This window comes from Rhopalosiphum maidis, chromosome 2 (assembly GCF_003676215.2).
Source record: "Rhopalosiphum maidis isolate BTI-1 chromosome 2, ASM367621v3, whole genome shotgun sequence".
Taxonomy (NCBI): Eukaryota; Metazoa; Arthropoda; class Insecta; order Hemiptera; family Aphididae; genus Rhopalosiphum; species Rhopalosiphum maidis.
The window spans coordinates 90560869-90586347 of NC_040878.1; the positions used below are offsets into that span (position 1 = coordinate 90560869).

At 31.4% G+C, this 25479-nt stretch overlaps 2 protein-coding genes across 2 annotated transcripts in view; one reads left to right on the forward strand and one right to left on the reverse strand.

Annotated features, from left to right (window-relative positions):
* The window catches only part of LOC113551582 (rhoGEF domain-containing protein gxcI), a 65684-nt gene that overhangs the window by 11039 nt on the left and 29166 nt on the right, over nt 1–25479 (forward strand). The window contains 1 exon segment of the mRNA XM_026953901.1: nt 24685–24769. The gene's annotated coding sequence lies outside the window, so the exon portion shown is untranslated.
* LOC113552659 lies at nt 11885–13708 on the reverse strand. Its single transcript, XM_026955505.1, has 2 exons — nt 13251–13708; nt 11885–12194 (listed from the first exon to the last, which is right to left on the reverse strand). Exons 1-2 carry the CDS (start codon nt 13706–13708, stop codon nt 11885–11887), a joined length of 768 nt encoding a protein of 255 aa, XP_026811306.1.

Below are 25479 nucleotides of genomic sequence, written 5' to 3' on the forward strand. Positions count from 1 at the left end.
AATTAGGACGTGCTTAGAAAAGCGACTATTCGTACCGTACCTATAAATATGTAATATTATCTTTAACAATAGCATTAGGTTTTTCTAATATAAATTAATTTTATTAACTGATACCACCTTTTTTTTTTTTTTTTACTGATACCACTTAATTTAACCAAACTTGTAAGATATAATTCTAGATATATACCTATATAATATGTATATAGTACTCATATGTATGTATGTATAATAGGTGGTAGAAACGTCCAACTAGCCATCCAATTGATAAAAATTAACACTAAAACAAGTAAGTAATAGGTGTACTAGGACGATAGATCATTTTTCAGACGAAGATTTATAATATTGGTCGGACAGAGCGCGAAATGTTGAGCAATCTCCCGATAATTTTATAATAATCACACGAGATGTGAAAATCATATATGAGTCATATACGTCCACCATAAACGGTGCGGCGGCATCATGAGTTTATCTTTTTTTGTAGGTCGACAATATAACCACATATAACTGTGTATATCGTCGGTATGACTACAGCGAATAGGTTTGCGTATATAATATCCCTCGAACGACGCCCGTTAATTTATTGCCTCTGACGAAATGAACATGCTCGAGCGGATCACGACCAAGTCAAAAATTATACTCCGATCACGATTTCATTTCCGTCGTAAATTATTATTATTATTTTCATTTTGTTTTTTATATTTGCCGGACTCCTCCCGTCATCGCGGCTGCCCCGTTTTGTGTCATTTCGCCCGTGATGCTGTGTCGTATATACATTAATATTATACACCTCTCTGTGTATGTATTTTAACAATATAAATAGGTACGTATACTAGCTGTCGCATTATATATTGTCTGTGTCGAGACTCGAGACGCACACTATCTCATGCCTCATATCCCCCGAGCCACCTCAACCTGCCTCCCGCCCTATTCGACAATCCGGGCGTCAAATTCACGTCGACCGTCGCGGCCTTCGTCTCACATTTTATCGGATCTGCGCGCGTTCGTGAGACTCGAAGAACTAGGTTACACCGTGTGGTTTAATATCATAACGTGCCCGACCGAACAGTGCACGACGGGTGCAGCAGTTGAAGAATTCGACGGGGATAATAATACAGATATATAAGCGAAAAAACGCGAGTTTTATAAATATATAACCTATTAGATAGGTACATATCATTATTATATGACATGCGCGGCGGAATGTTATCGAAGCGTAATAATTTTCGTACGATTAACCATACATTATTGTAGGACCATATAAACCGATTGCAGGTTACTGCAGACTGCAGCAATATATCCGAATTTTACCATAACTGCAACAGTAACTATTATATCAAAAATAATGTTTGATATCTGTAAAATCCGACGTTATCGTTTACACGATTTTTCTATTTAGACGTCGTATTTACATAATATTGTAGAAAATAATAATTTATAGCTGCATTGCGACATTTATTACATGTCATATTATATTTATTTTATATTATATAATATACATCGATTTTGATTCTATAACGTTTAAAGATAATATATAACATTTTTGTGAAATGACCATTGATATCTAAATAGGTACTTTGTACATGTACCGTCAATGCTACTTTTTTAAATATATATTTACATAAAATAGTATTATATTGGATGCAAGAGTGCATTTGGATGCATACACATACATATTACACATATTGCATATCTATATTTAAAAAAAAATCTACGTTGTCATGCACAGGTTGCTTTTAGATACATAAGTGTTGGGTTAACCCCTTAGAATGGTTCGATAAAAGCACCTTAACCACAACGCCGGATGCAAGGATATAAGGTTACCGGGATCTGATATACCTACATCAGCTACATCGTTGTGGTATAGCCAATAGCCATATTTATACTTCAAATAAATTCATATTATAATATAGTACGTATATTCATTATATATATTTTATATTTTTAATAATATTTATAACATACATCAGCTATTCTCTCACACTATACATATGATATGTTATTTTTACTCGAATACATCTGCTTTATACATAAGCTTTTCTAAATGGTTCATACGTGTATGTGGTTTATAAAATAATGTATGTAAAGAAACTCATTTCTCTTTTGAAACGTCAAAAAAAGACGTCTCACGTTATACATTATTGTTATATGCATACATGAACTCGGACATTCGGTTGTCTAGAAAACCGTTTAAATCGTGTGTGAACTCCTCCCCTATATTGTACATAATTGATTTTTTGGACTGCCGTACACAAACACATAATATATATAATATAATATATTTCGAGCATGTAATGTTCTGTAAAATATTTGCATAACACATCTCAATAATTTTCAGGTCCGTTCCGAAGGTGGTGTCTTAAAATCTCGTTAAAGCCTATATATATTATTCATTTATTTACGTTATAATGTTATGAATAATCAACTTTCGCTCGACTGATTTGTTAGTGCAATCTTCAATCTATTTTAATTAAACTCGTCAACGTTCGTCCGGCGTGATAACGTATGAATACGCATGGTATGATGCGTTTTTCTCCGAGTAAATGCCGAAACGTTAAAATTGCAATTTTAAAAAAGGAAAGTTGCTTATCTTGGCGTATAGGTTTTCAGACATATCACTAGAACATTTCACTGCTATTCATCATTAAATGTTATTTATTTTAGATATTTTTCATTCTTCATAATCTCTTCTCCTTCGAATCTTCATCATTATTTGCCATATAGCCGGAGACCGACGACCTCTGGGATTGACCTGCGTCAAAACCGGTTCATCGTTTTTCGTTACATTCCGGATAATAGTCATTAGGAAGTAGAAAGAAGGTATATACGATGATTTTAATAATATAATATTATAATCATATTTTGGAATAATTTTCAGGTACCGATTATTAAAATAGTTATTAAATTGAATTGATGATTAAACGATATATAATGGCGTGGTCCATGAGAAGTCTTGTATTTTTATTAATGGTTTCGTAGTGCTATAGTGAAGACTTGAACGCTATTTTAAGTGGTGGTGACTTTCAACTGTGACGGCGGTATGCACAGCACCTAATATTTGAAGTGATAAAATCGTCTCAAAATCGATCAAGCGTTAAAAAAATATCTCAAATCAAACTTTACGAATTTTCAAATATTTATCGCACGTAAAATACTGTTTCGATAATGTGGTATAATAATTTATAAAGATCACGTTGTCTGTGATTTTTTTCAATGCAATTTGTATAGCCACAACAAACAATTTTAATTGGTCAATTTCCATAAGTCTGTTTTATATAATAATAAGGCTTTCGGATTTATTATCTGATAAACCACGAGCGACAAATTTCATAGGAATGCATATTTTATTACACTCGTACGTGGTAAAAATCATTATGCGCTTATAATTTATAGTTAACTGTAACTATTGTGTATTATACACTGCTGCAGCGATGACATAACACCGTGTATAGGTAGGTACAATTTATGTTATATATTATGAACGTTCACAGCATTACAAATTAATTTAATATATAATATCCGATATAGTACCTATATTTTCCTATTGAATGTGTGCATGCTGTGTTATACGTTGTATAATAAAATATTATAACCTAAGTCCTAAAATATATTCAAACTTAATTGGTTCAGTGTTATACGCAATATATGTTTATATTATAACGGCTATACAGCTTAGTATTAGCATATGGTTTGTTCTTTGCTTAGTCGGTTGAAATAGGAAATAGGTTATAATAGTAGAATAGTACAATTATAATTGGACTATAAAATATAAAAAAACAATTTTCTTAAGTTAAACGATAAAATATAAATAAATCTAGGACTATACCTATAATTATTCTGGAACGCTGGAAACGGCGAACTCTGAGAGGAATCGGACCGGACAACCCACCTTTAATTGTTATAATAGCTATTAAAATATGTAACCCGATTTTATTATAATAGTATCGTTCGCACACCTGAGACAAACTTAATAAGTACACTACTACAGCAGCCGACCAAATGATAATTGTATCTATATATATATTCGACACAATCGTGATTTATCAATGGCGTACTATAATACTATACCTAATAATATATTATTCCAACCTAAGAACGTCGCGTGCAAAAACTTGATGGAGGTGCAGCGCCGTCACGGTGTGGTATATTCTATAATATTATAGTGGTTCTATATATATATGCATATACCTACCTGTATACGCGTGCGTGGGCAGTACATACCGAATTATTATTATTATTATAATGATAATAATAGTAATGTTATCTCAGATAGATATTTTTCTATCTGAGGTTTCCTGTAGATTCTGAGTCCATGACGAAATAAGAGTCTCCTCGGTGGCGGCGTCGAGCGCTGGCATTTTTCACGCGCGCGTCCGGGTTTGGACGTCGAAAATCGCGCGGTTTATAACGGTGCTGCGACTCGCTCTTATATTATTCGTGTTACGCCCACCCCAACCGAAGACGAAAAAATAAAAACGAAAATAAATAATAATTGCACGACACCGTGAGTCGGGTGCACCTATACCCGCTATATATATATAATATACACGCATACGAAAATTCTCACGATCCGTTTCACATCTCGCCATATGTATTATAATATTGTGTACGTTCTGCGGCGTTTTTAATAACGAAAACTATTCATCATTATACGTGAGTTAGGAAAATCATGGAAAATGTAAGAAGGTACATCAATTATTCGATCAAGTACTAGAGATACTTACTGCCATCGTCGTGTTTGTATTATGTAGATATAGCTGAAAAAAATATTTTAAATAATCGCATTCATGTATATCACAAATGTATAATATAGTAAAGTGCGTGAAAATTAAACTGGTGTTAAATAACTGTATGAGCGAATAATATCATACTAATGGGTGATGCACATTACACAGATAAAATCACTTACCTGTAGAAACCGGCATTCTTGGCGAAAATATGAATCTCTCTTCGAGACCACGACGTAATCGCAACCGCCGAGACGCTTAATTTTTTCTATTTTCATTTTTGAAAACATTACCTGTGGTGCAAATCGTTGATACATAATAGTGCGTATAAGCTTAATTAAGTTTTCTCGATGCCGAGTATACAGCATAATATTTACTAACTCGATAGTCGACCAACAGTATTCGATAGACCGTTTTGGACAAATAATTTCTCTAGAGCGCCCGACGTGTGTAAATCGTACAGCTATAGTCAAGGTATATACGTCGAGTGCATGAATCTAAATTTTATATATATGTAGGTATGCATTATATGTTATGTATATGCATCGTCAAATTAAAAATAAATACGATCACTATAATACGGTCCCAATAATTAACCATGGTATTATATTATAACAGCAACTGTATCGAGTAGAAGTTTAACACAAAATGTGAGACGATAAATTGTGTAGACATTTTTAATTTTAATATAAATACAACGACATTTTACTGAGGTGCGTTTACGTATTATACGTATTACGTTAGGTTATTTTAAATGAATGCGATTAAAATAATCAACGACGTGTACACAATTGGAGCTTTTTAATCTTCGATAGAGAATCCAATACAGATATGTAATGCGAAGGAGAAGAAGAAAAAACTGCACGAGTTGGACCGCCGTCGTTGAAGAGATGTGCAATGGGAAATACAACAACTGGGCGTCGAAGTCTTCGTCGTCGTTGCCGTCGTCGTGGGATCCGGACGCGATGTTGCCGTTTTACCAGCGCGATCACGTCCTGGAAATATTAGACACGCCACACATACTTAAACAACTGGTTTTCGTGTGTCTGCCTGAATAGCGTATTTCTGATCAAACATTGTTTACGTTTTCTCCCGATGCAGAAAAACAATAGTGCTGAGTTAATAAATAAGTTAATGAATTTAATCGAACGAAAAAGCAAAAAAAAAAAAAAAAACCACTAACCTCGGGACGCTTCTATCAGTTTAGTTGAAAAATGGACTCAATCCAGAATTTAAAGTGAGTTGGGGCCTAAGAGAAACGCAATTAATTATTATTAAAATGTTATACTTAATTTTTTAACTATATACATGCTTACTGAAACCTAGAAATATAGATTTGGACCCATTTCGCCGAAAACCCATCTCGCCGAAGCATAGTAAAATATAATTTGGTTTTGTTATAATATTAATTTAAAATATATAGTAAAATATAACCGTAATATAATAAAAAATAAATGAAATAATTACATAAAAATAATTAATATTTAGTAAAAATATATAAGAACATTTGTAAAAATTTATAATTTTATTCAAGATGAAAGTGATAAATAATCGCATCTAGATATTCCATAGTAGATATTTGTCCATTTCCAAATTTGAATTAAACATACATTTCAGATATTAATATAATATTATGATTATATAGTTAATGAATTAGTATTTATCGCTTTTTTACCGTTTTTAATCGGTTTTTTAAAGTTTTATACTTTTTCCTCATTTTTGGAGCTTGGTTACATTTTTTTTTTTGAGTCATAATATCAAGCTCTTTTAGATTAGAAAAAAAAGCATAAAAAAACTTGAAAAAAAAATTTTTCGACAAAATGGAATTCGAAAAAATAGCACTCGACCAAATGGGATTTGTTATCAATCTGTATACAACTGGTATTTTGTCAGTAAAGTGGGATTCGGTGAAATAGAATTCGGCGAAATGGGATGATACCATAAATATAATTAGTAAGTAATCACTTAAAACACTATAGTGATATAATTTCATTAATTCTTTACTGTTAATTATAATTTAAAATGAAATTGTTATTTTTTTCTGCAGAGAGAGGCATATACTTACAGAAGTTTCCACCAGGCGGAAGGGGTATTAAAAAAATATACCTATATTGCATGATTTATAAATACATTTTCACATTTTTATTTTTATATAAAAGGGGGGGATTATGAACACTTAAATTCCCATCCACTGTATATGCGACTGAGTGCCTATAATCTATATAACTACCTACTGTTTAATTATATTTTGATTTTAAATAAGATATTAGAACTTTTCTTTAAATTCGATGATGGATAAATTTCAGTTAATTAATATTTAATAACCGCATGTATCCAGAATAAATGACTAATGAATAATGATTAAACAATTATGTAGACACCAATAAATTTAATAATGTACGATGATAAGAACACGATTGTATTTTTTTTTTATCTATGAACGCCCACAACTCTTATTCGGACTTACACACATTAATTCGTTTCATGTCCAACATCACTTATTACATCGTTATTGATATTATCCTCGACATAATTTCAGTATTATAGATATGACTAAATGAGTAGATATAATATAACATATTATACGTACAAGTATATTGTAAGCGTTATGTGTATAAGCATCGTGGTCGGGAAACGCAATTTACAGAAATTACGAGATCGGTTACAATATACCATTATCCGTGTAAATCGAATCGCCCAACCACTAATGACCATTGACCATAATAGTATATTGATCATCGTTATAGTAATATTATAGTATCAATAGGCATTACATTATTACATCGAAAACGGGTTGAAAAGTATTGAGACTTGGAAATACAATATACTAAAGTCTGTATCAAACATAAAGCATACCATACTGCGATTTCGGCACTCTTATTCGGGCAAACAAATTTCTAAAATGAAAAAAAAATATATGTCTTATGACCATCTTACGTATACGTATGCGTATATAATACGCGCCCAAACATGTTTATGTGATCGTCGTCGGAGAATCGAAGTGACAGTGAGAAGGAAAATAAAAACAACATTATTATTATATCGCTGCCTGAATATTATAATATATAAACCCATTGAATACAGTGTGTATTGCGTGTACATTATTGCCGTGCACATAGTACACATACAAACACACATATATTTAAATTTTAAATATATTATTATATCGACACGAATACGCGATACGTTTCCGCATGTGTATATTATATTATATAGTGTGCGTCTACGGTGACTATGTAACAGACCTTTCCATTGGCCTCAAGATACGACTATTATATATACGAATAATAATAATAATAATACGAAACAGGACGTGCGGTGGTTTTCGCGTTGTCTGTCGGATAAAGTGTATACATTCTTTGATAATAATATAATATATATATATATATATATATATTCGGTATATACCCGAGTGTAAGTTACGCAACTAAGTGCATATATATATTTTATATATTATATACCAGTTGCAATGAAGTATATTATGTACAATTATATACATATGTGTGTGCGTGTATTTCGACGTGTTTTATCTTGTAATAGGTAAAATAATAATATACATAATATAATATGCGTATATTGTATGTGCAAAATTTCATTAATACGACAGAGGTTTTTGTTTAGAATTTTTTTTTTTGCGGAATTCAACACTGTAGCCACATAGGGAGGCGAGAGTCTCGAAGCCCCTAACATTTTTGAATGTATGTTATTATTTTTATTATATTACCATGCGATGCGTTTTCATTTCTATTCTCCTACCCCCCCCCACCTCTCACTACACCCTCATCAGTTTTCTCCGACCGGTTAATGCCCGGAGAGGCGGCGCAGTGCAGTCGGTTGAAATCGGAACCCATTCCGTCCGTCTGCAGCGTGAACTGAAGGGGAAAAAAATCGTGAACTCGAGAACCGGCTCTCTAAACCGCTTCGGTTCAAGTACCTACTGACTTAGTTTCACGTCGTCGGCGGTGGCCTCGCGTCGGAGTCATCGTATTCCATGTTTATATATATATATAAATATATATATCTATATAAATGTATTTTTTAACCGCTATGATTTTATAACAGTATTGTTTGAATTTATTTTTCGACACCAGTCTCGAGTATAAAACAATATTACAATATGATCATCGTATTAAAACCTATATATGCCATGTTATTAATGTATCGTCGATATTATATTGTATTATCAAACTTTATACATATAATCAATATTTCGTTAACTGATCGACGAAATTGCCTCCCTTCCCCTCCCGTCATCGTTGTATATTATGATAGATGTGATATCACATCATAACGTTGTTTATACAAATTTTCTAGTATGATAATACTCACGGCATATTATATTACTTTTCCGGTTTCTAACTAAATGTTTTTTATACTTATTATATTATATTATATCACTTCAGACGCATATCTTGAAACATGATTTTTTTACTAATGAAATCAAATCGGTTGTTTTGTGGATAAAATGTTAATTAACGATTGTACTTTAATATTATTATAATGTCTAAAACGATGAATCAGTATGAAACAAGTACCTACTGTTGGATAATGTAGGTATAGAATATACCAGATTGTTAAGACTATATCACAGTGTAACGTATTACATATTATACAGGCAATTACTTATATACCAATCGCAGAAACCGTGATAAGTCGGTAACGATGGTCGATGACCACGACAATAACAATTAATTTCAATCATGCAGTAGCACTTATGTTATAAATCGTTATCATCGTAATTCGATATGTGGTATCCGTAATTGAAGATCGATTTGTTCGTTAATCGACAACAAACTAGCACTTTTAATAATACGTGGTAGATTATACTTCTTATACCTACTTAAACATATCTATAATGTAGTATATTTTTTATTATTGTATATGCATGCACAGTGGTTTTATCGTATGAGTAAATCCAAGTCAGTAGTCACCCACAATTCGTGCGTTTTTAAGGCACGTACTAGATTGTAATTAAAATAATTAATAATAATCAGTTTAACTACATATTTCGGGCACGTAGAAAAACGTCTTATAAAACGATTAAAATGTATAACGTCATTGCCATTGTACCTATAATATAACGTATACATTTATTATTTTATATTATAGATATCTATTAATTATTATATATATACAAACGATGGAGGTAATCTTAATATGTTTTTTAGCTAATAATATTATATTAATATATTTTTTAAACCATTGCTTAATTTTTTTTAAATAGGCTCATATCGTATATTTCATAATAAATAAGTCTATATTGTTGTAGATGGATCCAATGAAAGCTACCCGTCTTTTATATTATATTTTAAAAATAACTTTCATAATTTTATCTAAACACGATACTGTACATTATACTAAACTCGTATTTTTTATTCATTAATACTCAATAATAATTATTATAACCAGAGGAATTATATAATTATAGCCTTACAAATTACAAGACAATTTTTTTTAAGAATAACCTTTTCGACGATTAGTTTTAATTTTACTAAATTTCATTGGTAAGTTATAAATACTACCATAGGCGTAATACGCGTATATTTTCGCATAATGTTTCCAGCTCATAATCCCGTATAATTATGGAAAATTTGATACGACGAGGAGAAAACGGACTTATATCGGCGTGTCGAAAATTGTTTTCTTACAGTAAAGAAGGCGATATAATATAGAGGATTGCCCACACTTTCTACAGTCGACTGGCTGTCAATTTTTTTCTCATTAGCAAATCGACATGTACCAGACCTTTAATAGATCCGCAGACGTATATTAATTACAGAATATCTGAGCTATGATGATTTACCACGTGGTGGTATACCTACTACAATATACACGTTTTTTTCTAGAAATATAACCGGTCTATGTATATAACAATATGTAGGTACTATCAAATAATGTGTGTGTATAAAATCGTGTTGTTGTCGTTTTTAACGTTTTGTCAACTTATTTTTTATAAGTCGATATTAAACTATTATCTATATTGTATAATATGTCAATAGCTATATCATATTCAGTTGATCAACATTAACATATTTTATTTTATTGCCTAGTAAACTACGGTATGTGATGAGGACAAATTCTAAATCGTATATTTTACTAGATACATATTATACTACGTGCACTTATCCAATTCCTGCAAATATCATACAATTAATATTCTAGCAAATGGATGAATGTGGAAGGAAGAGTGTCACACCACATCAATATATAGGTAGACCACATCACGTAGAATAAATATTATATAGAGACGTAACTTGCAATAGATCAAGGTGATTAAAAAGTTTAAGAGCTTATTCTTATATTATAATATACGATGACCCAAAACATGCCAAATTTATAAAATATAAAAATACAATAAAGGATGACTTTTGGGTGTGAATGAATGTGCACTGTAGAGTAGTATATATATTTATGTTTCCAAATACCTATCATAATCGATTTGGACTCGATTTAAATAAACTTTGAACATAATTACTGTCTATATAATAATATTATAATGTGCACGGTTTTTGTCGACTAATTTTAAATATCCCCAGTGCAGCGATATGGTAATAGTCATATCAGCAGTCGACACGGACGAATCGACCAGCGTAACCACAGATGGATATTATTATACCGCGGTCGCCGCGCGCATTTCGGTCCAACGACGTTTTGTGAATCGATACAGAGTACAGACTTAACAATATATATTTTAAATATATATATATATATATAAGATAATGATATGTTCGTTTTATTCTTTTCGCTGTACATGGACGTTATTTAAAAGAAAAAAATAATATATAATGACACGTTACGGTTTACATTTTAATAAGGTTTCGAGAATCGTGTAAAAAGAATTTATAGAGCGAAACGGCGCGGCGGTGTGTTACGGTTTATTGTATACATTTTGTGTATATGTGTGTGTGTGTGTGTGTCTAACACTATTCCGTCAACGACCTATCGTTGATATAATAATAATAATCTATAACGACTCTAAATCAAAAAGTGTCGATTAGTCGGATTTAATTAAGCAAAAAAAGAATAAAAATAAACTACTTAAAGATAATTCATCATTGTGCACACACGCCGAAAAGTGCAGTCAGTAACGAATGTCGTGAATACATGCTATGTTTAGTATGAGATGAGCTCGTACAGCGAAAACATTATCACTGTTTTGATTACACGTCCAATGCGTGATTCAAAGACGGTGACTTGGCGCTATGCTGCGTGTCCTGTGGTTTCATGCTATCCGCGCTGCACTTGCTCAGCATCTTGCTGCTCTCCAAGTGCACCAGGCCCACTTCTGCGCCGGCCAACAGTCGGTGGATCACTTGCAACCGGCGGCGCGATCTACCCAGCGTCCGGTGGGTGCGAGCCAGCCGCTGCTGGACCTGTCGTTCCCGATACGTGTCAGCGGCTTGTACGTTCTCGGCGTGCCGCACGTTATCTACCAAGCCTAGCACCTTCTCCGACGCCGCTTTCACATAGCTGCAACATTTCCAAGACATTTTATTGTGTTATGATATTATATTATACAACAATACCCGATATACTATTATAATAACTAGTAATAACCTGTCAGTGCTATGATTTTATATAATACAATTAGGTACCTATCTAATGGTTATTAGTAATAGGTTTATAGAATACACGCAAGGCAGGGAATTAAAAAATTGAGGTACGTACCTGGTAACTATTAACGAATTTAATTTTTAGTCACATTGAGAATTATATGCCTTAAATTGTATCTCACATTTATCTCATAATATACCTACTGGTTTTATCTAGATTATAATGTTTAATATATAACAATACGAAATGTATTTTTAAGTAGATTAGTTTAAAAAAAACATACGTTTTTCTAAAATTAGTATAGGTAATATTTCTTTTTATATACTGATGTTTTTGAACTTGACCCATAATTGTCAGTACTAATTTAAATTTACAAAATCAAGCTAAAATAATTTTAGTTTACTCACTCTGCAGTCTTGCATCACACTTGTATCTATAAGACAATAATACGAAATTGTGTAAATGTGACTATACTGTTGCAGCCTAAGGGTACCACAACGCAATACATATAATTATATAAGGTTTATGACGATTGTTATCGTAAATCTAATGTATTGAAGAAGTCATAATTTGATTTAATAAACATAAATAGATTTTTTTATGTACTAAATTACTAATTTCACTTCATGCATGTCATTCGGACATATTGTATCAAATGACCAATGCTGGTATGTATTGCCGATATTATCATAGTAATTTATAAAAATCAATACCACCGATCAGTTTCTTGACTCAATGTAGAAGCATAAGTAAGTAATAGTTTATATTGGCGGTAGCGCACATAATCTTACGAGTTTTTTTTTTTTAATTATCATGTTTCCCACTCAATTTTTAATTAAATACGGGTTTTCTATACATATAATACAATATTAGACCAAAATCTGAAACATGCTGTGGTTGATGATTTACATAAATCGCTCGGTACGTACATCAATTATATACTTAGTTGTATTTATTATAATGTCGTCTCACTTGTATTTCTCTCTCTCCAACACAGCCAGCTTTCGTTCGCGTTGCTGAGCGATATTCATCGCGGCGACCGCTTTGCTAAGCTCATTAGTCAGCTGTATCACTCGATCGCGAAGTCCGTTGGTGACTGATGCAACGCTAACGGTAGTCGAAGCGGGTACCGTGCACTCGTTGACGTCTTCGTTTCTAATACTACTACTGCTGCAAGGGATGCGACTAGAATTTTCTATTCGGGTCGTATGTTGAGTTCGAGTTGAAAGTTGGTTCTGTGATGAAGGCTCGTCTCGTAATGGAAGTTTGACTTGGGATAATGGTTCGCTCTGGGGTGGTAGTTCGCTCCGGGAGACTTCTCGAGAGGATATGATTTCGGTGTCTAAGTTTTCCTTGGTAGACGAGAGGACGTCGGCAGTCGTTAGACACACTACTCCCAACAAAAATAACAACTGCTGGTGTTGGTTCATAAGTACGTTGGTAGATTGTAACAAGGTATATTAATTGCACACGAAAGGGTTATAATACAACACTACGAAACACTGCGATGCGCTTAGGATGGATGATGCAATACGAAAACCACAACTGAGGCAAAGCCCTGCGATTACCGTTGATCTGGCAAATTTTTTTGTTTCAACGTCTACACCGTCCAAACGATCCACATTGCCATTGATGCGTTTAACGTTTATCTGTATAATAGCTATCGTATTACATCGTATGCATTTGTGAAGATAATAATGTATATTATATATTTAAATGCCTAAAAGAAAATACAAGTGAAACGTGTGTGTTATATGGGCAGTTTTGGACGACTTTATATCATCTTATATGTACATTATACACATATACGATCCGGTTCCCGAGCAACCCAAAGTAACACGTCACGATTCTTCGAGAGAAATTTTAGACATTATTTGTTAATAACCATATTGTTAGGTATATGTTTTAATATCAGCCACAATAACGGAATTCACGTATGACGGGTCATATGTCTAGGCGTGTCCAGCTCGTTCATGAAAGATTTCGATCCTACCACAGTATACGTATTGAAAAAAAAAAAAATTAATAACGTGTGTCATTTATGCTATTTACTCAAATCGTTGAGAACTCCTGGGCAACCTAAAATTTCTATCAATATATATATATATATATTTAACGAGGTATCGTAATATCTTTAAAAAATTATTTATTGTATGTACCTTGCAATGCCTAAATTATATAAATCATAAAGTTGATATTTCCTAGTCCGTAAGTCACACCCCACAATCATAATATATATACTATATATTATATAGGTATTAGGTACAATAATAATAATTATTGTATTATTCCATAAGTATATCGATCAAATACGTTCTTAACAGATTTCCAAAAATTCGTTCTTTACATTATTATATATTTATTTATACTTAAAAATAAACTAGAAACCATATTGTACAATATATTATTTATTTATAGATATTGATATAATATAACATTTTTGTGAATGTTTCATAACATTCTGCATATTAATAAATTATTAGTTATCAATTTATCATTATACTATTATAAAATATTGCTTAAAAAGGTGTAGTTTTAAAAGTAATATACATATATATATTTATCATGTAAATATATTGTTTATTGTTATTGAAGGGGTAAATTATATATTTATATATCAAATATGCATCTTATTATAATTCATAAGCAAATTAGGAATGTTACGGGTGAACTGGATTGACAGGAATAGAATAATGTAATAGTAATAGTAAATAAAAAAAACAATTTTAACTATTCCACAATGCACTAGATACTTATATACTATATTATCCATATTATATTATTTATATTATTATATGGTAGCTCACAAAATTTGAACGTAAGAGTGAAATCAATTACGAGACGGCGATTCCATATTATTATTATTATTATTATGTTTACATCTCGACCACTCGTTGTTACATAGTACACGAGTAAGACTTCAATATTCGATTTTTATTCTCTTGCCCTCTTATATATAATAATATATACCATATAAAACCCACGCCCATCTCGATTTATAAAATTTTCAAATCGTCATTCAGACGATTCTCATCATCATTGTGTTGTCCTTGGTTCCAGTATAGTTCAAGAATCTCATTCCAGATTTTACGCTGCCCTATTCCGTTAACCAATCGAAGAAGACCGACGCGTGTGTATTACATACCCATATTATATAGTCAATTATCATTACTCTATATGACCATATAGTTATTATATAGTATAAAATAATATTATTAAAATAGTGCTTCCAAGTTTTGTTAGAAACAAGTCCACATTTAGTGTAAATAAAATAATATACCTTTTATTTAATATATTGTAATAATAAATAAGATTATTCCTTTGACTAGGTAACAATTATTTCATAAACCATAATGAAACGTGCCAATAGTATGTTCACAAAAATTATCATCCAGAGGCGTATTTACGTTTTTGGTAGCCTAGGTGCAAAAATATATTGGTGCCCTTTTTTCCCCCTAAAAACTTAAACTTAAACTTCAAAAAATTTAACTTCTAGCGTTGCGCTCCTTTAAGTGATTTATAATCCTGGGCGATTGCCCCCCTTTGCTCTAAATACGCCTCTCTTATCATCGGTCTTATAAGACCATGAAGTTCATTTATTTTATTTATTTTTTATTCATTTTTTTTTACTTTTATCATATAACAAGAGTACAACATTTTAGCGATCGGGCTCACAATTATTATAATATGTATCATATTATACATAATGTGTATACGTGATTTTGAATACATGGAATTCACACAACGTGATTTGCGTGTTGTGCGAGAATTAATATGTAATAATAAAATCTTATGTCGGAGAGGGTCTATAATGTGTATGTTAAACACATCTCTGCAGTTAGCAAATGTAAATCCATTATTGTATTCTACCTTCTATATATGTATGTAGATTGTAATTTTAACGAGTAGGCACATTATTATACTTGCTACAGTATATACATTAGTGGATATTAGGCGTATAAAATATCCACGCGTCTTGTGTACTGTGTACACTGTACACAATATTTAGTTATACATATTATATACATATTATATTATACCAAATGACCGGCTCCTATAAATGTCATCAAAATTACAATTAACTAAAAATTTTAACAAACATATTTTTAGATCACCTACGCTAAAATAACATTAACTTGAATTGGAAATACAACATATTATTAAGGGGCGATAAAGCGTACCTACTGAAAATTCGTGTTGCTCAATAATGACTTAACGACTTACATTATGTCGTTTAGGAAATTTTTAGTATCCCCTACTCACCCACAAAAACTATATATTAAGTGCCTGTATATTATATATACTATAATACATACTTATTATTATGTGCACGGTGGTGTATAATATATATATGACGTACACTTTAACGTTTGGGAAACGAACTAACGCACCGCCATTGCACAATAATTATTGTTTTGTCGCGTCCCGAACACGAATATAATGCTATATTTAGGTACCTACGCGACTGAACAATAAATAAAATTGTAAATGTTTTTTGTTTCGGCGTCATCGTCCGGCGCGCGCTCAACGAAAGCGTGGTGGTCTCCTGCCGCTAGCACTGCGCACACTCTACACCGTTGGTACTTTGTGTGTGTAATGTCGTAAGTATTTACAATACACACAGACACACAGGTACACACATACGTACATACATACAGTAATTGTGTACTACCGGCTACTATACTCATGTACAGTATATGTACAAAATAATGTGCCCCGACGTTAATGATTGTACAAGGTGCCTATACACACACATATATATATATATATTATATACTAGCAGATCCGGCAATTAAGGTCGCGAATCATATTATATTTGTATACTACTGTATTATGACGACTAGCCCGGTATTGACGAATTTATATAACTTATTATTGTGCTATAATAATATTATGATGGAGAAAAAAAGGATTTATTTTTAGTCTCCAATGCGTGTTTTGAGATCGAAAAACAAGTTTAAATAAATAACATTTAACGCCTATTTTTTATTCTTGTAAGAACAATTTATAATAATTAGTTATTTTGTGTAATATGATCAATTAAATTTAACATTTTAAGTACATTGCCTGTTTTAATAATCACGATAGTGATTCATTTACACATTTATAGAAGGTACTCAACCATATTGTAATATAATACTTTTAGTTGTATTTGATTATTGGAATTAAATATATATATATATATTACTTTGCTAAATCAAATATTATTAGTTTTAATATTTTATTTAAATTTACCATTTGTATTTTGTTATTACACACAGTTTTTAGACAATGTAGACTAATAACTTTTTCCTGCTAAAATCTTACTATATGGCAATAGGTTAACCTAACCTAACCTACCTTGCTAGTGTACAGATATTATGTCAGAGCGATGCAATTCATACAGGCCAATTGGCCATTTTACACAACTGCAGAGGTGTCTCGGGTATCGAAGTCTCCCAGCACTGTATTGCCGTGTTAATTTACAGCAGATGTACAATGTGTGCGCGGTTGAGCATATGAGAGACGGGGTTTTTTTTTAAATTTAGACGCTTTTCCATTAGGACCAGGTCAACGCGCCTGTCAGCGACAGCGATAAAATAACTATAGGGTCCCTGCCATCGCCAGTCGCGGCGGTGGACGACGAATCGGACTGAACGCGCGCGCGGAACCATCGTAGCGGTGATGACTGGTGAACGCGTCCTTGGACGACGACCGCGACCACGATGATCATTGCGTCTAACGGTATATGGCGGCGGCGACGGCATATACGTTTTTCCGTACGGAAAAATAATATTGAAAAAAAATATAATAATAATAGAACGGATCGCCGCCGCCCGCAACGATGACGGGAAATCTCAGTGTGATATTATATGGTCGAGACGTGCGCGTCCTTGGGCGAACACGTTCGTGGTTATAATAAAATATTATAATAATAATCCGACGGCCCACTTGAGGGAAAATAATAATAATAAAAAACGTAGTCTCGCGCGCGTGTGTAAAAAACTTAGAGAAAGAGAGAAAGACAGAGACAGAGTGAATCGGACGGACTGACGACCGACCGGTGTCGGCGGTAACGGGACGTGCCATCGTAGTCGTCGCCGCACTCGCTCCCCCCCTCCCGCCGACGATGCACCATCACTACAGTCACGGTCCGTACTCGACCAACGCTGCCGTCGTATACGCTCTGGTACACACGGAGAATCTCGACGCGGTGGAAAGAAAAAAAAACGTGTTTTTTATTCTTTCTTTCTATTCTCTGCACACACGCATACCGAATATATATATATATTATGTTATACACGTAGTACCTATATATAAATAAACGGTGTGTCTTTTTTTTAGTGTGCTCGCGAGTGTAATAATAATAATAATGATAATAAAAAAATAATAATAATGATCAAACGAGCTCTCCGACAGCTACCCTCAACCCTTATCAGCCACGATTTCTAATCGAGTAACACTGTCGATACGTCTTACTAAAACACTCTCTTCGCAGTTTTCCCGATGATGTAACGTGTACCTTCTACGTTACATTATACGTCGGGTGTTTTAACGTGAATCGTATAACATATCCCACCACGTTTTGATAATATAATAACCATATAGCCATAGGTTACATTTAAGATTTCACAAAGTATATTGTGATTTGTGGCTAGTTTTTATACATGCATTAAAAATATTTATAATATATTAAAGTTTACCATAAAATATTTTAATTATTGTTTAGTTTTTATTAATTCACAGGCAAATATGTTAACTTGTAATAATTGCATTACCGATGTTAATCTATACCATGTAATTTATTCATCAGTAAAATTATATGTAAGAAAGTTATAGTAATCATTATTTTACTTACTATGATATCTAGCCAACTTTGTTATTAAACTTGCCCTCTATATTGATAGGAAAAAAATGTAAAAATCTTATCATTATTCATAAATATGAAATAATATTAGTTATCTTATAGTAATTCACTATTATAGTAGCTATGTTTATTGCAAAACTATTAAAAAAAAAAATCAATTCTTCAAACGCTAGTTATTAAAACTAATATATCTCTGACGGAAACAAAATATATAAAAATTGCTCGTGTACAATTTGTGTTACACTACCGAATTTTTTTTTTCCACGACTGAAAATATTATATTATTATAATTTAATAATTCTATTTGTGGAGTACACGTACTTTTTCCGTGTTATAATGAGTGCGTTTAAATTTGATTATCGAAGTTCTGAATTAAGCGTACAAATCAATGTATTATACTATGTCGCCCACTTACATAATATATTTATAAATTTGTTTCAGGATTTTTTATTTTTATACAATATTAAAATATTTTAAAGTTGGTGATAAAATGTGATGCGAAAATTTGACCTATAGCGCACCTCGTGCACCACTTACGTCCGCTATTTCTGTTGTTTACGGTTCACGAGTTGAATGAATATGATATTTTGTAAATAATATAATACTTTTTTTCGAAAACTTCGACTTGCGTAATGTAATTATTATATTTGGTCACACGTTTACCGTTCTTATTATTATCTCATCTTTTGATAATATTTAATTTTCTCAATGTTTCTATATCATATTTATGTATTTACTAGGTATATTATGTATTAAATACAATATAAATATTATATGTTACTAAATTGTTATCGGCATGACGAATACTGTAACTATATATTATATAAAATATAATTTATTAGAATTTCACGGAATCGATGAGGACAAACAAAGTATATTAATTATGGATTGATAGAACAAAAGCTAATACTGTATAGTATAATAATGATAATAATTAAAAAAATTGTTGATCCAAGATTTGGATTGATCAGTTGCTTTGTTTTTGGCGAGTGTGTTTCATATTTTTCTTTAAATTTTAAATTTAAAAACTGCCAAGTTTTTTGTATAGATTGTGCTGATAATAAAAAAAAATACCTATATTCAAAGATTTAACTAATATAATTATTTTAAACTTAATTTATAAACGATTGATAGGGCTGCAACTTTAACTTTTACAGGATCGCTCTATCTGTCCAAAATATAATGTTCGTGCAGAAAAAGATGAAAAGAACCAATTTAACCGTCATCATAAAATCAATAGAAATATTTTATAGTCTTGTAGAGTTGTAGACAATGGTGATTCTTTGAAAATCATAATGAGTTCAACGTCAAACTATTATTAGTCACTTTTTTATACACATAAATAAATAATATGTGAATACATTATTTACCATACCAAATTAACTGGGATTTGTCACTATAATTCCTTAGTCCATGGTTTTTTTTTTTACCGGTTTTGTTTTTAATTCGTCCGCATGCTGCAGTAAACGATTTCTCCTTTGGAACTCAATATACCTACAGTCGATTCGTAAAATAAAATTATTAACTCCACCAATCTCGTCGCTCTGTCTGAATTTGGATATTCCTCACTTTTAATTAAAACTAAAAATATAATGACTATATAATGTACATACGTTATACCGTTACAACACTCATGTCCGTCATAGTAATAATATTTCTTAATTGGCCACATCCTTTAAGCGTTTTGAAAACAACAGAACACTATTATTATGGCTTTTCAGTTTTCACCTAACCGACAATATTGTTTTACGATTAAATTTTGTTTATAGACAGTATTTTGATAATATCATTTATTTATTTAAGTTATTAATTAACATATTATATATTTTAATCGAATATTTTTTTAAAATTAATTCAGTTTCAAACTACTTTTATACGTTAAAACAAATTTCAAGAATGAAGTATTCGGTGTTTAGTGTTTTTTACAGTTTAAATTCAAATGAAGCAATTTTCAGGCATGATACCCGATAATATTTTCTCTGCAGTTGCAAAAACGAATATTATGTAGGTCATCATAATGGCATATATTTTTAGACTCTTCAATTTGCGTATGCATCGTATGATAAATAAATTAAATGTTAAACAACAATTTTTTAAATCGTGGGAATCCGCATGATTTAATATTAATTCTTAAAACCAAATGCATTTTTCTCGATGCAATCATAATCCGTCATAGATCACTAAAATGCTAATTTTTTTTCTCGGAATCTCGAGTTTAAATTAAGTAGTTGCGCGTGTTTATTTTATATTATCATTAGAACTATATATCGTCTATATATGATTTCAACCATCCGGGCGTTGGCTCAATGAACTGACCTAATGATAATAATATATAATAACGTTTTATTTTTTTATTTTAATACACTCCATGGTATACGATACGATACGCGAACCGCGCGCGAAAAGTATAACTTTAATATTATTAATTATGACGAAACCGTCAATTTTTATTAATTTACTATATAATCCTTTAGTGATGTTGATGTTTGAAAGTAATATAATGGTATAATTTTAAATTAAAATTATAATTGGATAGTTTTTTATGGTCCATTTAAACAGAAACTATTTTCACTTTAACATTTATAACACACTTGATTTATTTCGAGGTAGGAATATTTTTGTATACAATATAATATTATAATATATTTATAGAACTCTATTAAATGATTCGAACTTTTCTATTAAATTTAATAGTGGTAATATAGTCAGTTATAGATCATTAAAATTTCTAATTCAGTAGTATCCAGAACTTAAAACTGGTCGTATTTGCATTAATAAATTCACTTATTATTCTTATTTTCTATAGATTTTAAAAGCATTTTTATTGTATTTTTAATAGTCAATACGTTTGTAAACACTAAATATTTATTTTAATTTTGAATAGAATATATCAATAAAAATAAAGACCAATACGTCTTTGGCCCGGAACCAATTCGGTTATTATTTTTGACATTGGAATGTGAATGCCGTTCTGAATATATTTATATATACCTACCTACCTAGTAACAATAATACCTAGTATAAGACCAATAGACTATATTATAGTAGAAGTAGTAGTATTTTTAGTAGTAGCAGTAGTAGTAGTAGTATTTATGTGATGGTGGTGGCAGTATTATAATAGTTACCGTCTAGGAAACGATAGAAATGAGTGGGTCGACCGGCACTGTACCGTTGGAAAATACATAGATCGAGTCAAAGATTTGATTAACCATTTCCAAAGATAAAACCAGCATCCTGTCAATCAGCCACCACTATTTTGCTCGACCAAAAATAAAAATTCACTTTTCGTTTGAAGTATATTATAATCTACTATTAAACACACATATAGTATACCTGCTGTAGCTATAGGTATTAAATATATATAATTCAAAACCGGAACACCGATTCATAATATATTTATGACGTATAATTTTGACATAATTTCTTATTCATCGAACTGAGTTTCACTAGCCTCAGGATAATATATAATACAACTACGTACGATTGATATTATAGATATATAAATAAAAAAAATTGTTTTGTTAAAGCTGTGCAGCTACCCGAAGGCGAATAAATTTATTGTGAGTTAGGTTTTTAGTTTTTTACATTTACTAAATACCATAATGTATTATAGTGCCATAGAGTATGTATACAGCGTAATTGGGCCTCTAGTGCACTCGACCGGGTGTATAACATTATTTACTATATAAAATTCCGCGCCTGTCACCCGAACTATGCGAGTGACGTGTTTTTTTCGCAGTTTTTTTTTCTTACCGTCTGTCCCCCGCAATGGTCTTATGCATGTGACTACTCCAAAATCATATAATAATAAACCGGCAAACAAAGTTATATTATATATATATACGTGTACGTGCAAGTCTGCAGATTATGAGCGTTTGACCTACATATTTTAATATAATATTTAGTCTCACGAGTCGTGCATAGTATGTTTAATAATGCATTTGATAGACACGCTATCTTCATGGCTTCATATAACATAATCTAACGTTGAAAATTAAAACACCCTTAAGGACACGCGACAGAAACGCGGGCCGATTGGGTTGATCTAAATAATAATATAATAAATGTACATATTATTATATTTGGCATATATAATTTCGAACTTAGGTACCTTGTTTAGAGAACGATGTACAGCGTGGTACGGATTTGGCAAAATAAATAACACTACCATGTACGCGATACGAATGTACGAAGCGGCGAGTAAGAATATTAAAAACATTAATCATAGTTGTATAAGAGGTATACCTATTTATATATAATGCACGTCATATTATTATCTGCGCGGTACCGGAGTTACAACGAGTCCGACGGAAGTACTCGGCGTTATAATAATAATAGTAGGTATATATTATATGTACGCGTTTGGCATTTACGCGTGTTTAGATTTCGATGGCCTCCGTGACCCAAGTCGAAAACGGACGCGTGCACATAATAAACGCATGTCGATTTTTATCGCAAGTCGCGGTGAGATTTATTATAATACGCGACCGATGGATTCCTAGAAAGTCATATGATTCTATACGTATAGTTTAATATCATTATACATATATATAATGAATTGCATGTCGCGCTCGCGACAGAAACGTTTTTGGCCAAACGTTCCAATATAGCAGTTATATAGATATCGAATAGGTGATACAAATAACAATTTATGTTATTAGTATAATATTACAAGTATTGGTGACTTGGGGTGCTAAGCGAATCCGCAGGGCTGTTCGAAATTCACAATCAAATAAGTCGTAGTTTACAAAAGAAAAACTAACTGAAATCGTATTATACTGTCGAATTTAGTAGATATTTTCATATCCTCGAATGAAACTTAGAGTAGACATACCTTTCTCAGCTGAGCTTACTTATAGTATGAGTAAATGATGTATCTAGGTACATATTTAAAAAGTCATTGTATAGCAGAGAACATATTATTTTCAATACTTCTGCTTAAGCCACTTAAGGCATATACATAAATGCAGTTTATTGTGAATATTATGATTATAATTATATAATATATTATTCATGTAATATACTTACCATACAACAACTGATTCCGTTACGTGTACAATTTGAAAAAAAAAACCACTGTATAGTGTATATTATAATTTATATTTGCTTTGTGATAATTTTTTTAGAAACAAAGTCATGTGCCCCTTTACCCTGCTTTGAATACATTTCCGTAGGCCTACGTGTATAATATATTATAGCTCTATGCAATGGGTTATGTTAGTCTAACCTACGCATTTACATCGCTTTTTACTATTTTTTTTAAAATTTTATACGTGTTATCAGAAATATTCGAAGCATTGACATGTGCCTACACTTGATTATACGTAGTACCTATGTATATTTTACATTGTACGTACAATTTTATGCAGTTTGACTACCTATTAAATTGTTCTACTGTTGTGTTATGACGAAATCTCGCGCGTTGTAATAACTCTACTGTCTACACTTCATATAATATACGAAATGTGTGTGTATTATACAGTCGTAGAAAATAATAATAATAAAAGAAAAAAAAACAAAAAATGTATTACATTATAATAATTTTGTTTTTTTTTTCAGCTCACCGGTCATGTGGAACAAATCGTTAGGCGTAAAAACGTTTAATCAACGTGACTGTCAGCCATCATATACATATTTGCAGCAGGTAAGCGGTCAGAATTTGACACACAAAGTTATTTTTCCGCCCTACCAAATAATGCTTGTACGCATTTATCTAAAAAAAAAAACCAAAACACGGGTTGCTTATCAATATTATTAATAATACATTATGTATTTATAATATACGGTATGGTGACCAAAATTGGCATTGTGTTTTACCTGTTATCACGAGTTAGTTATACTATGTTTACCTTAATAACTTATACGTACACAATGATATTATGTGAAGATGGCTGGGTGGTTGAAATTATTTTTCGTGGACTTATTATTCACTAATGCATTTTAGTAAAACCGGTTAATTATAACGACTAGTTTTTTAGTGCACAATATGTATGAATACACATAGTCCAGTTTTATTATTTTTATTATTCTTGTATGTAAATACATATTATTTTCACCATTATTTTGGACTGCATAATATGATTTGCAGTGACAGAAAAAAATTAGGTTTGTAAAAAATTGTTTATAATATCCTATTGGTTTCATCGTAATTGTACAACTATAAATATTATGTAAATAAATAAAAAATGTTTAAGCACCTGTTCGATCGTTAATGAATTATAGCCCTATTTGTATCAAAAATGCATCATATTTTTTATATTCACTTATTATTTATAATATATCTACGGTTTAAATAATTACTAAATAGAAATTAAATAAACAGTTGGTATAACTGTACTTATGTAAAGCGTAAGG